This window comes from Mastigoproctus giganteus, chromosome 2 (assembly GCF_048544385.1).
Source record: "Mastigoproctus giganteus isolate SK-2022 chromosome 2, ASM4854438v1, whole genome shotgun sequence".
NCBI lineage: Eukaryota > Metazoa > Arthropoda > Arachnida > Uropygi > Thelyphonidae > Mastigoproctus > Mastigoproctus giganteus.
Genome location: NC_143576.1, coordinates 144,565,317 through 144,579,523, shown reverse-complemented (window position 1 = coordinate 144,579,523; position 14,207 = coordinate 144,565,317). Strand labels below are relative to the sequence as shown.

General features: G+C 35.9%; 2 protein-coding genes across 2 annotated transcripts in view; one reads left to right on the top strand and one right to left on the bottom strand.

Moving 5' to 3' along the window:
• LOC150089635 (ionotropic receptor coreceptor Ir25a-like) overlaps positions 1-9,315 on the bottom strand; it is an 84,683-nt gene extending 75,368 nt beyond the window's left edge. Inside the window, exons 1-3 of the mRNA XM_090390060.1 lie at positions 9,240-9,315; positions 3,909-4,052; positions 2,574-2,876 (exon numbers count right to left, since the gene is read on the bottom strand). Of these exons, the coding sequence (XP_090246186.1) occupies positions 2,574-2,876; positions 3,909-4,052; positions 9,240-9,315 (523 nt within the window). The remainder of the gene's footprint in view (positions 1-2,573; positions 2,877-3,908; positions 4,053-9,239) is intronic.
• nst (phosphoglucomutase 3-like protein nst) overlaps positions 3,671-14,207 on the top strand; it is a 305,088-nt gene continuing 294,551 nt past the window's right edge. Inside the window, exon 1 of the mRNA XM_090368701.1 lies at positions 3,671-3,732. The gene's annotated coding sequence lies outside the window, so the exon portion shown is untranslated. The remainder of the gene's footprint in view (positions 3,733-14,207) is intronic.

The following is a 14,207-nucleotide window of genomic DNA, read 5'->3' as shown; positions in this document are numbered from 1 at the left end:
ATTAGGAAATGACACTATAGCAGTGTAAAAGAATACAATATACGTCGACATTACCAAACTAAGCACTCATCACAATATTTCCAACTCACAGGAAAAATCCGTCAGAAAAATTAGAAAATTTAAATGAAAAAGAATTCCATTCTTTCTTCTCATTAATAGATCTGTATTCCAAAAAAAATTTATTCAATTATTATAATTATACAGGGTATGTCAAAATTATGTTAACACTTATATGGAATGAACATTTGAATTTTATTTATTTATCTATTATTAATAATATTATTATTATTTTTTATTTTTTTTTCAGATATAATGGCAGATAAGTTAACGCTAGAAGAAAGAACGTTGATAAATGTTGGTTAGAATAAATGTTTTTTCTATATGTGTTAACATAAGTTTTACATACCCTGTATTTTGTTTTTCGTCAATAAAAAAATTGTGGAAATTTGTTTTTTCTCTTATTATATAAGTACCTATTCGATTTTGCCTCTTGGCCCGCAAAGCCTAAAATATTTACTATCTGGCCCTTTACAGAAAAAGTTTGCCGACTCCTGCAATAAAACTTTATAAATCCGCGATTGAAAAATCCGACACTTTTTGAATACTTTGAATATCAATCTGAATATTTTGGAATATCATTTTTTAAATATTTTGAATGTAGGGGTTCATTATAACCAACTTCCCCATATTTCTGCAATCTACCTACAGTACCATTTGCTATTCAACGCATATATTTGTTGCACTCAACACGCTTAGAATAATCGAACTATTTTATCTTGCAAAATTATTTTGTAAATTTGCACTCGGTACATAGCGTCTGAAGCACCATCCTTGCCTATGCTGTTCATACCTTCATTATTTTATTAGTAAAATAATAAGAGGAGTTTACCTCAATATAGTGCGTAGAACACTTCCGTATGATACCCTCCAGAAATTAAAAACGGAAAAAACGAAAAAATCGACAACTTACCGGTACATTAGAGTAAAATATAAATAATTAAATAATCAATTTAACACAATTCAAATCAATTTAAAACAATTAAAAATCAAATTAACGCAATTAAAAGAATCTAACGAAAATATTGAAAACGATTTTCCTTCCTGAAGCTGACAACGCTTTTCGACCGTATGTCGTGATCACAGGAATGAAAATTGAATGAAGCGTTGTCAGCTTCAGGAAGGAAAATCGTTTTCAATATTTTCGTTAGATTCTTTTAATTGCGTTAATTTGATTTTTAATTGTTTTAAATTGATTTGAATTGTGTTAAATTGATTATTTAATTATTTATATTTTACTCTAATGTACCGGTAAGTTGTCGATTTTTTCGTTTTTTCCGTTTTAATTTCTGGAGGGTATCATACGGAAGTGTTCTACGCACTATATTGAGGTAAACTCCTCTTATTATTTTACTAATATTATTATCAACGTAGAACATATTGAGTAGTACAACTCTGATTCATACTATCTTCATTATTTTAATACCACAGTTGTGGTATTAAAATAATGAACACAGTAAAATACGCAAACCATAAATAATATAATTATATTTCAAACGATTGTACAAAGTCTTTCATTGTATGGAGCGAAAACCTGAACTTTGAATAAGCGAGGGGAAAACAAATTGCTCTCCACAGAAACGGATTTTTGGAGAAGCTTAGCAGGAACTTCTAGAATAGACAGAAACGGGAATGAAGACATAAGAGAGAAAATGGAAGTAAAAAAGAATATTATTGCTACTATTGAAGAAAAGCGTTTAACATGGTATGGACACCTAAAATGGATGCAAGAAACCAAATACCCTAAGACTGTCTTGGAATGTATACCTCCAGGAAGAAGGAGGTGTGTGTTGTGTAAGGCGGCCCCCAAACGTTAGTTGAACTTCGCCATGGTTCTCTGTGATGATATACAAAACTACAATGGCCAGAAATGATTGTAGTGCTATGTTGCGTAGTGTGTGTGTGTGTGTGTGTGTGTGTGTGTTGTTGAGTTGTATCTGGCCGCTTAGCTACCAGGAAGGCTGCTAGGAGGATATGGATGGATGGATGGAACACGGAGTGCATGACAGCTCGAGGTTTAACTAACCAAGACATATTGAACCGCATATTGTGGCGGGAAAAAATTCCTACCAAATAATAACTTGTAGGCTGAGGAAACTCACAGTAAATGGAAACACTCCTCTTGAAGAAGAAGTAAATAACATAAGTGCGCTAATTACCGTACTTTTACATGAAACTATCTAATCAACTAAACCACTCCACATGAGCAATCGCTCAAGAGACAATCAATCTAATTTATCTAATAAAATATCGTTAATGAATAATCAGATCTACCGCAGTTTCTAGCATAGAAGTAAAACATTACAGTTTCTCAGCAATCTTATATTAATTTTGGAGCTCCTTTCTAATAACAATATAGTAATAATTAGGTCAGTGTAAGAAATCAATGTGAATATTTCAAAAAATTTAGTCTGCAGTAAAATCTGCAGTCCAAATAATCAAATGAAATAGGCGTATACAAAATACACATGAAAAAAAAAAAAACATCTGCAACTTATAGAGTATCAATGAATTACCGAACGTTTGGTCATGGAGAACTGCAGCAGTCCTTAAATCGAAAAGGTTCGCCGCATCTCTAATAATTTCACTGATTATTTCTCCTGGAGGAGCTATATAAATCAAATAATTTCTTTCCTGATGATTAAGGTTCTGCCACTGGAGAAGTTGCTGTGAGTTGCCACAGGTACAAGTGACAGTAGGTATGCCTAGAATTCTTGAAAGGTTTTTAACAACCTGGGATTGTTTCTCTTCTGGCTTTGAAGTTGCATCAATGATTACATGGGGTGGGACGGAGCTAGCACCAAAAAGTTTACTGCAAACTGAAAAAAACAAAAACGTACTCCTGAGATCACAAATAATCCGAGTACAGTAGACTTCGAAATAACGGCACATTGAGATCGGTGCCGAAAAAAAAGAAAACGGCAAGTCACGTGATTATTGTATTTGTTTAAATTCGCCATTTGGAAAGTGAACTCTGTACTGATATCGCTGTTTTATGTTTATTTTAAATCAAAAACCCCTCACTATGGCTCCTAAAGTTAACCTAAGAGAAGAAAAGAAGATTTAAGAATAAAGCTTTGTCATTAAGCTTTAATGCTTAGCTTAATGAAGCTTTTGTTGAAGTCATTAAGCTCAATGGAAAACTTGATATAAAAATGGAAAATAGAACGGGCATAAGTAGAAGTGTATTAATAGCAGAATATAATATCGGATCGTCAACATGTTTATGTTTTTATGTGCAGTTAGTAAAATAACATTTTTAATCCCTCTATTTCTTTTTTAGCCTCATTATTTTTTCATTAAATATATTTAAAATAAAACTTTCTAGTTAACGGGAAAATCGAAATAACGACATCTTGAATTCCCAAAGGTGACGTTATTCTGAAAGTCTACTGTATTTTAATATTCTTTAAACACTAAAAGAATCAATGTTAACAGGCATATTAATGAATCACAGCAACTATGGTCTGATAAAAATTTTAAATATTTGCATAACGCCAATAATTTTAAATCCATAAAATTACTGTAAATATTGTAAACATTGCAATTTTTGATTTTACTGATTTTTAGACTATTTTAATTAAAATCACTTACAAATTAACATTCCTTCCATAGGCAAAACAGGAATGTATATGAGGTGCTTTATGACCAGTATGATGGTGTGTAATTTTAAAGGTAAGTAAAAATATTTATTAACATTTATTAGAAAAGATATGATAATTCAAGCATATTACTTTTAACGTTTTACAATTGTCTTTCCAATAATAATAAATTTTAAACTGGCAATCGTTTCCCATTTCGCAGAATATTAAAATAATCGATATTATCCGAAGACTGAAAGTGATACTTACGACTGTCTTCTGTAATGCTACTGTCCAAAGCGATCGTTGTAATTATGGGACGATGATCACTATTTAAAACCAGAGCCAGGTAGTTTTGTAGAACTTTAGCAGAAATTAAATGGGCCAAATCATTTTCGATGTCCAATATAAAAACTGAGGGAAAATTTTTCTTATTTATTATTTGATTTTGACGTCATATAGTGCAAGCTAGACAAAATACCATAAGAAATAAAACTACAAATTTCTAAAAGAAATCTCTGTGATATTTAAGATCCTCTTACGAGGCCTAATAAGATAATGTGTTATTTGCCACCAATCCGAAAAAAGTAATACTTATGCTATTATAAGTATTACTTTTCTTTGGTTTTTCGTGGTGTCACTATTTCTTAAAACACAGACACCATATCATAAATAATTCGATTACATTTAAAAAATTATTGAATTTTGCTAAAATTCATTACAGTTGAGAAATTTCATTACTTTTTTTTTTATTTTTATTTTTAATTCTATCCTTTTCCAGTAAGGTTATCCACGGACAAGTGTAGACGCCATATCTTTTTACTAAAAAGATGATCTTTCTTTCTTTCTCTCTATTCATTAAGGTGATCGACAGATGAATCATGGAAGGCAGCACATATTACTAAAATAATTCATCAATAAGAAAGGTGCCAAAAACACCCCATAAAAATCTTGCATTGTTTAGTATAACACATCGATTTTGTTTCATAATGACACGTTGTGCTCATAGAAAGACGAGAAGGCCTTGTTACAATGGACAGTTCGGGAAATCAATACTATATTTCCTCGGAGAAATGAAACTGTGCGAGTGTCTGTACGTTTCTTTGGAGATATGCAACACCTGCAAATTTACCCACAGAAATTCTGGAAGATGTGTTGACGCCAAAAAAGTTCTCCTTCGAGAAACAGATTATTAATGGCGATTAGAATATTTGATTGCTGCAGTTCCTCCTGTTGTTAAGAAAGGTGGGTTTAAAAAAAAAATAGGGAGAAGAAATAGGAGGTATTTCTAAATGTCAAACTTGTAACCTGGAAATAAAATCTATGTGGCACATTTCTTTTTGACATTACCTTTTATAATAGGAAAATTTTAACAATAGGAACACTAGGAATTATTTGGCATACTTGTTAGATCAGCAGCTACCGCCCACAAAACTATACACTAGCTGTGGTATTGTGGTCACATATGAAAAGGAGTTGCACGTTTGCGGTTCGAGCTTTCATTACGCCTTCTTCCATGCGTGGTAACGTTAACGTACATGAGGTGTTTAGTGAATCATGCCAGTAAATTTCTAACGTTCTAAAGACATTAAGGTATATTATTATATAAAAACCACTCTTATACCACGTGAAAATTGACAATATAGTTTATTATGTTATTCGCCTACATTACTAAACATTAATATGACGTTTTGGGTATCTTACCGATACCCATCATCAGACCAAGTGTTGGGTTTCTATTTTTCTATTTCCCCCAACAGCTTTTTCTCTTTCTATTTTTCTGTTCCCCCAACAGCTCCCCCAACGTTCCGAGTATCGGTAAGATACCCGAAACGTCATATTAATGTAGGCGAACAGTCTAATAAATTATATTGTTAATTTTCACGTGGTATAAGAGTGGTTTTAATATAATAATAGCTTAATGGAAAACAACCACGTAACGTCTTGCTGAAACTATATTGGTTATAAAGACTCGCAGAATGAAAAAAAAAATAATAATAATCTATGTAGTTATTTCATAAGTATGTTACCGTTGTAATGGTGATAATTATAAATACAGAACACTATAAACTGTAATTTTTTTTATTTAAACTTATTTTTACACAACTTCCAGAAAATTTAAAAAAAGAAAAATAGGAAAATAAAAGTCATCAATTTTTTCGACTCAAAGCAAAATTCTGAAACAACAAACTACCATGAGAGTGATAAAGTACAGTACTTATGAATCATCGGGTATATTATAAATAATATTATAAAATATACCAGCAGGTATATTTTACAATAAATCTCAAGCATATATGGTTTTCAGTATTTAATTTGAGGCTTTCTTTTATTTCCCTAAAACTAAGGTGTAGAAACTTCAAATTTTGGGTTGCCCCACAAGATATTGAACTGGTCCTTTTTCTTGGAGCTTTCTTGGCTTTAAAATTGTTGAGAATTCTTCTAAATTCCTTCTTTCAGAAGACCACGGGAGGCACACTGGGTGGGGCATATTGGGTATGACAGTAGCTGGTTTACCAAGATCGTCGATACAAGAGTTAGAAAAAAAAATAAGATGATAGTATGTCAGCCTTGTCTTCAGCTGAGGATGTAATAGAACCATTGTGTTTTAACAGAGGTGGGAGTATTGATGGAGAGAAGTTGCGGTCAACAGTTGCGGACATATGCACAAGTATCAAAACGCTCCAATACCACATGGACAAGAAGCAAGTTTTTTACGTAATTAATTTTTTAAGACAAGTTTTTTACTCTTAGCTTGTTAAAAATCAAGTTTTGACTGATTAACACTAAAACTGTTGCAAGCTTTTGTGTAGGGAGAAAATGAAGCTGGATACAAGCTGATTGCGATATGGTGCATTCTTACCGTGAGCAGCCTTAGTATTGGAAAACCAAGGTTTAGACAAGGGACAAAATTTTAGAGTGGAATGTGGAATAAAGAATTTCATCCCTACAAAAATGATTTCATTTGATAAATAGAGCAAACATTGAGATCGGAAGATTTTAAACAGCAATCCATCCAAGGAAAAGAGGGAGCGAAATCAAGCAGATCTTCCCATTTCATATTCCTGTCAAACAACATGAGGTTGAAAATGGCCATGAGAGAAAGAGAGAGGAGCTGCATCAGAGAATAGACCAACACCAAGTTGTGATCTGAAGTGCCTAGAGGACCACTGGCATTGACTTTGTACTTTGAAGAGTTGTTGGTGAGCAAAGGATCAAGTTTGTAGGGCTTGTGGTTAGGATTGCTTGGTACTATGGTAGGTAAACAAGCTGTGTGAGGCTATCAGTAATCGCAAATGCCTCCGTTTCTTTACCATCTGGGTCTATGCAACTACAAAACTAAAGTCAACGGAAATGTGAATGTTAAAATCAAGGAAAATTATCCCATTGTTAGGAAACAGACTGAAGAATATCGAGTTTCAAAGGAAGGAAGTTAAAGAGTTTGAGTGATTTCTGAAGTTGGGAGAACGATAGTGGAAAAAAATGAATTTGACAGAATGAAGTAGAGATATTTTAAGCCAGAGGAAAGCAAAAAGAGAAACTCCAAGTTAGGAAGTCTCTGACTAGGAATATCAGAACGGACATACGCACAAGTATCACCTTTGACGGAATCATACAGCAAATAGTCAGGGCGGCTGAGATGAATAATGGCTGAGGCAACCGATAATTGAGACTCTGTCAGAAAAAAGTAAGTGGGGCTTAGCAGATTGTAGGTGAAACTGGGATCATGTATTCGTATATTTGTGAAAAGAATAAAGAAGTTATGGAAACTTTGGATCTTTTCGAAGATAAGTTTGTTCTGTTAGTTGACTATTCATGATGCATTTGGTAGGTAAAACTGGAGGAAGGTGTATGAATGAATGAAATTTTTTGATATGCTGTACACAGCAAGAATATACCGCTCTTTGACATAACATGGCCTCCCTGCATACACACTACTCGGGCTCCTCTCCAGTCAAAAGCTGGCAGAGTAGAAGCAGCAAGATTATACACTAGATTATTCGGATGCCTTCTAGAGAGTTATCAATAGATTCGGTCCCGTGGACTATCTAGCGACCAGTCTGCCAAAGAACGCCGCTTTAAAGCTGCACCCACGAAATGTAAGGAATACTGGATGTCGTCACGATACCCATTATAATCCCAAAACAAGTCACTCATACTGCATGATGCGTAGAGATTGGGGTTTCTGGAGCTTTGTTGTGAAGACTAAACACTTCAAGCCTCCAATAAGCAAAGCGATGGTGTTGCACCGAATGATGAGAGTCATCTACTTCTCTTTATATTTCTTTTAGAGAATCATATTTTATTCATGAGCACCACATAGGCAACTAGTAGATGTAACTTTACATATGGGGGATCAATGTCTTATCAGAAAAAAAAAAAAAAAAAACTTAAAAAAACCGTAAACAAACCTAACGTGTAGCCTGTATTATAATAATCCATGTAAAGTAAAATAGGAGGTAAGCAGAATATAAAAGCGAAGAGAAAAGCGAAGTATCAAGTTAGACAAAGAAAGTGTTTAAACCAAGGCAGAAGTAAAAAAAAAAAAAAAAAAAAAAATAGAAAAGAAGTACTTTTATATATATTTATTGTACTAGGTGGTCTTAGCCAGCTTTCCTGGCATCTCCGCCACTGTTTACAATATTGTAATTATAATTACAATATTGTAAACAGTGTTCTGCATTCGTGTACCAGCTCCATTATAAGGCATTGAAGCCCTGCAGTTCATATTATGTGATGTGGGGGGTGGAATGAAATGACGATGGAGGGAACTATTTTATTATTTATTTTTTTTTTAATAAATATTTTATTATTATTTATTATTCTTTGTTTCTTATTCTTATTTCGTTTTGTTCCCTATTATGTGTTTGTCCACTTTATTCTTATTTCCCCCACTTACGCATCTGACTTAACTTCCTAGGAGAATTCCAGATTCGTGGGAACTTCTCAATTGTATATAATTCCCTTCGGAAAGGCTGAGTGTTCAAGAATAACAAACTCACAAATTAATAAACAACAAAGTTTATTTACATATGTATATACAACAAAATATACAATTGAATAAAAAAACATGTAATATGCATACAAGGTTAAGGATACCTTGCATATATTATTCTTATATTAACAATCAATATGCTATTTTCATCATTATACTCTGTGTTCTCGCCATTCTGTTATAATACACTGAAGACCAATCTTAACTTTCCTAAAGTCTCTATTTGTTATCAGTCTTTCAGTTGGACCAACAATTCTTCATCAATACAAACACTATATTCAATTATCTCTCCTTAGAACATTCAAAGATTCTCACTATATTCAATTATCTATCCTTAAAACATAGTCAAAACTTCTCATATAAACTTTATTATCCTTCTAACACATTATAATCATTTGAACAACAATTTAAACTATTACTTATCTTTCGTTTCTCTTGCATTTTACAATAACCTTTTTTTTTTTAATTAATTAAACTCTGCTAGTAGATATATAATTTACTTAAGAGATAATTTATCTATCAATTTACTTCTAGTGCTATCCTTTTTTCATTAATTAATCACTATACTGTTTCACTAACAGTCCTTGTTAACTTACAGTACTTACTATTATCTTTTTTCTTTCCTTTACTTTCTGGGGCGGTTTCAAACTTTCCATTTGGCTCTCTGAGGATCTCCTTCATCTGCTTTCACCTGAATTTGCTACAGATAATTTTTTTAGGAACTCTTGGCTGCATGGGACTGGCGTTCTTTCTCCACCTTATTCGGGCTACCATCCATTCGCTGCTTCCTTCCTTCTCATCGAGCTACTAATTTCACATTTTCGCTCCTTTCTCTCGAGCTACTGATTCTGCGGATTTTGCTCCCTTTCTCTCCACTTTATTAAAGCCTATCACAAGGAAAACTCATAGGGCATCTCACTCTAACTCCTTCTCCACTCCACTTTATTATGGCTTATCTCTATTTGTTATTAGTCTTTCAGTTGGATTCATAGGGTGCTACCCTCGTTTTTCCGCTCCACCTATTAAGAACTTTTTTAAGAAGAAAACTTCCCAGGGCGCTACCCTTCTTTTTTCCCACCACGCCAAACACTCAACTGTTAACTGACACATATTTCCTACTACAACAGAACCCTCAACTGTCCATGTTACTAACTCATTTTACTTATCTCGACGAAAATCTCGAATGCTGTGTCCGCTGACTATTTCATTTTCCCTAGCACCAACAAAAACTCAACTTAGAATCCCACTAACCCATTTTCCTAAACACCCACAAGATCTCAACTTTGGTTCTGTCCACTATCTCATTTTCCCAAGCACAGACAAGAATCTCAACTTCGTCTCCCTCTTAACTCATTTCCATAAACACCCACATAACTCAACTCGGGGATCTGTGTCTATCTTCCCCTGTTCACTCACTTTTTGTTCATCTCCTTTTCTGTACCGCATACATATGTCAAATCCACCCTAGTTTTCAGTTTAACCAATCTTACTCATTTTATCAACTTTCTCTCTGTTCTTATTCGCTAATTTTAATCTTTAGCACGCTGTCTATTTAGTGCTCTATCCAACTTCTTATTTTAAGAAATTTGTAAACTTTCTCAGGCTGTCTGTACCTTTGAAGTCAGTCGCTTATAGTTATACTGTAGCAGACTAATTTCCCACGGTCTATAAAACTTGCCATCACTGCCAGCCAGACAGACTTAAATCTAATTCCCAGCATTTGTTCCGTTTTCACTACCCTGTCTCTCGTCCAGGTGTCACCGATTAAAGAAATGTCCCGACAGCACATGATCCACCGCGCTATTGTTTACCAGAGTTGACACCTTCTACTAATAGCCGTTGCTACTGGTTTCTATTGTTCTGGTTTGCCTGTGTGAGCTGGGAGTCGAGTTTACCCAGGTTGCTAATAGCTTTTCAGCCTACCGCTCCCCTTGTATAGACATTGTCTAATTTAATCCTTGCCAGTGATCTTAGTAATATTCTTGACTTGTAATGTTCCGCTCCCCCATATTGCTTTATTATAAGTTTTACTTTAAACTAATATCACTTTTCTATAAAATAACATATTTGTAAGATTTTACATCTTACAGTGAATTTGAAGTTCCTGCCACGAAATGTACCTAGTGAGAAATTGCAGTTGGTTCATACAATCTCAATGTAATGTCCAGTCTGGGAAAAAGTCTTTTCAATAAATGAAATATAATTAGGAAAGCAGAATTCGAGATTATAATTCATTCACCGTGGAAGTATTCTCATCAGTAAATTGCAGTCAAAAGATGAACACAGATCTGTTGCAAGCTCACTTGCAACAGATCTGTGTTCTTCATAATCGTTGAAATATGCTTAGTTAGACGAAAAAGTTGACGTTTCCAATGGCCTCGTCGGGTACTCGGAATTGAAAGACCACTCAGTGAAGCACCTGTCCTTCTCGAATATTCTGACTTGAAAGATCACCCAGTGACGAAATGTGGGCTAACTAGAGATGAACTGGCGTATTCGTTCTAAAATAAAGTAAATGTCACACTAGAGTCACCTGGAACGTTAGTTCAGCGACCCAAGTATATTATGTTCGTGAATTGCGTGAGTTCTTTGGTTGATTTGCCTGTTTTGCTGGACGAAAAGCCCGAGTTTCCGGGAGGGGGGGGAGGGGCTAAACTTGCTAACTACGCCTGAGACTAAATTAACTCAGCCATGGAGTGAAAAAACCCATAAAAGTACCTCGCGTCATCGACGGGATTCGAATCCCCGGGAGTTTTCCACCCTGTGTGGTGAGGACGGTCACAATGCCACTGTGCTACTGCGCAGCGTATTCGTACTATCCCCTCTTGAATCATTAGTGATTGTCTACCAGCTGCCAAAGCTCGTGCCTGCAGTACAAGGAACCGCATCGCACAGCTGTCGTCCACGGCACAAAGAACCGCTTTGCAGTAATCTAAAGATAGCTAAGTGAAGCAACTCATCAGTGGATATCGTGCTGTAGGAATTTGTCACGCGTTGGAATTTCGATATGATGTAGCCAGAGGAAAGAAGTACTGTGGAATGAAAGTGTATCCAAAATTTAGAACATTTAAATAAAATAGAAAATGTAGCCAAGATTAAGAGCCTGACAAACAAATGTCAGCCCACCAAAGCAATCAATCCATTAGTCGCTTTCCGCTGCAATGATTTGCACTGCTTTCGAAATGCAATATTTTTCAAATATTGTTATCCAGTGGCTCTCTGACGAGATTGGACTCAAGGGTTTTTTGATTTTCTATTTTTTCCCCCTTTTTCTATTTTTGGTAGTTTTATTTATTCGTCATTCTTCATTAATCTGTTATATCCCGGGTTCCCAACCTGTCGGTCGCAACCCCCTAGGGGTGTCACAAAGTATTTTCTGGGGCGTGTCCGCGGTTATTTTTAGTTGCAATTATTTTTATAGGAAAATTCACCACGAAGGTTTTCAACACTTATTTAATTCAATATGGCTACACTGCATTATTCTACTAGTGCTTGTAACACTGATTTTTGATAAGTGAAAGGAAGTGACTTAAGGTCCACCGCAGATACTTAAAAGATATTAAAAGCCAGCCGTGTTCATACATATTAAACATTTTATATTATTTTAATTATTTGCTAAGGCGGGCCTTTAATATTTTTTTCAAATTTCCGCCGTGGCGGACCTTGATTCACTCCCTAAAAATAAAATATACAAATGAAGTGTTATCATTAGAATAAAAATTCTATGTTACAAATAGTAAACTGAAAAAAAATATTCACCATGATACAAAATTCAATATCAAAATTCATTTCTAATCGGTGTCTCGATGTGTGAATAATAGACTGTCGAATCACCCCGTATGTTTTGCTGACGCCGCCATGTTTGCAATGATGTAGTAGTAGTGGCATGTGATGCAAGAAAGCAAGTGTATGAGCTTATGCAGCGTCAGCCAAAAAAAAAAAAAAAAAAATCACACCATTCCCTCCAAATGCCTGTCCAGTTCCTCCTTAAATTTATTCAACGTATCAACTTCCACAACGAAAGATGGAAGTTTGTTCCAGCAATTATCCACCCGCTGGCTAAAGGCAAATTTCCGCACATCTATTCTACATCTGTCCTTTCTTAATTTGAATTTATGCCCCCTTAGGTTCGTAATCTGAACAAGTGGAAAGATCCCATATCAGAATTCAGCGTGCTCAACCCATTCAAGGCCTTATACACCTCAATCAGATCACCACGCAGGTGCCTAGTCTCCAGCCACTGCAATTTGCAGAACTTAAGCCTCTCTTGGTAAGAGGATCCCTTCATTCTCCTCACCAATCTTGTTGCTCTTCTCTGTACACGCTGAAGTAAATCAACATCCTTCCTAAAATGAGGCCTCCAGACCTGTACGCAGTACTCAAGGCGTGGCCTGACCATTGCCTTATACAGAGGGATAAGCACCTCCTTTTCCCTGCTAGCAAAATTCCTGTATATCATTAACAAAACCTAAATAGGGGTTTTGACCCTTAATGTCGATGAATGCTTTGCACCGCCTGTCCATACTTGGAAAGATGTTGATAAGTTATTGCGGTAACATCGTCCATTCCTCTGTCAGCGCCATCTTCAGCTGGTGAACATTTTCTGGTGGGATTGAACGTGCTGCTAGGTGTCTCTCCAGAGCGTCCCCTATGTGTTCGATGGGATTTAGATCGATGAAACGGGCAAGCCAATCCATACGAACAATGTCCTCACTTTCGAAAAGCATATCAACATCTGCAGTGCGATGGGGTGTAACGTTATCATCCATAAATACGCACTCGGAGCCAATGGCACCTAGGAATAGACGCACATGGGGGTATGAGGTATGAGGTATATTCGGGGTCTAGCGGCTCCTGGGATTTCTCCCATCTCCGCGAATGTTCTATGTATCGGTGACAGTACCCTGTCAAAGCCAGAGCTTTAGAAGGTGGGTCATGAGTAGTGTTATATGTTGTGCCCATTGTTTATCCGGCTTATTGGCCGCCAGCCCCCTAATGGGACCCGACGTTGCCCATACCTCGCCACGTGGAGGCTAACCGGGTGTTACCATTGAGTCAATTGTACTCTGGCAGGTCCTGCCACTTACTTTCCTGGGATTTTAGTGGCTAGGACCTAAAATAAAATTGGAACGACCGCGGTTGATTTTAGTTCACTTACATTAAAGTGCTAATTTGGGGTTTGACGCTGAAGGCCTGTTTCTGAAGTGCCTAAAAGGTTGGGCGAAATTTTTTTTTGGTGTATTTTAAATTTGGACGTGTAGGGCTATACACTGTGCAAGAGAAAGTGGTGAGAGGGGGGAGTGAAGGCTGGAGGGTGAAATAGGAAGAAGAGGGTCGATAGGGTAGGTGACCTCCAATTATTCAGTGAGGCATGCCCATGCCCCACCAGAGGGAAGGAATGGTGTGGCAGGGAAGAGAGGAGACAGCAAGCTGTCATCTCCCTTCCCTGCCGGGTGTGGGAGTAAAAGAATTGCACTGCACAAGAGAGTGCAGAGCCTTGAGCCAATATGGCTCCATCAAGGCAGCAACTTGGAGTTTCTCTATCTTCGTCGGTCTTCTCTGTCATGGTAGCC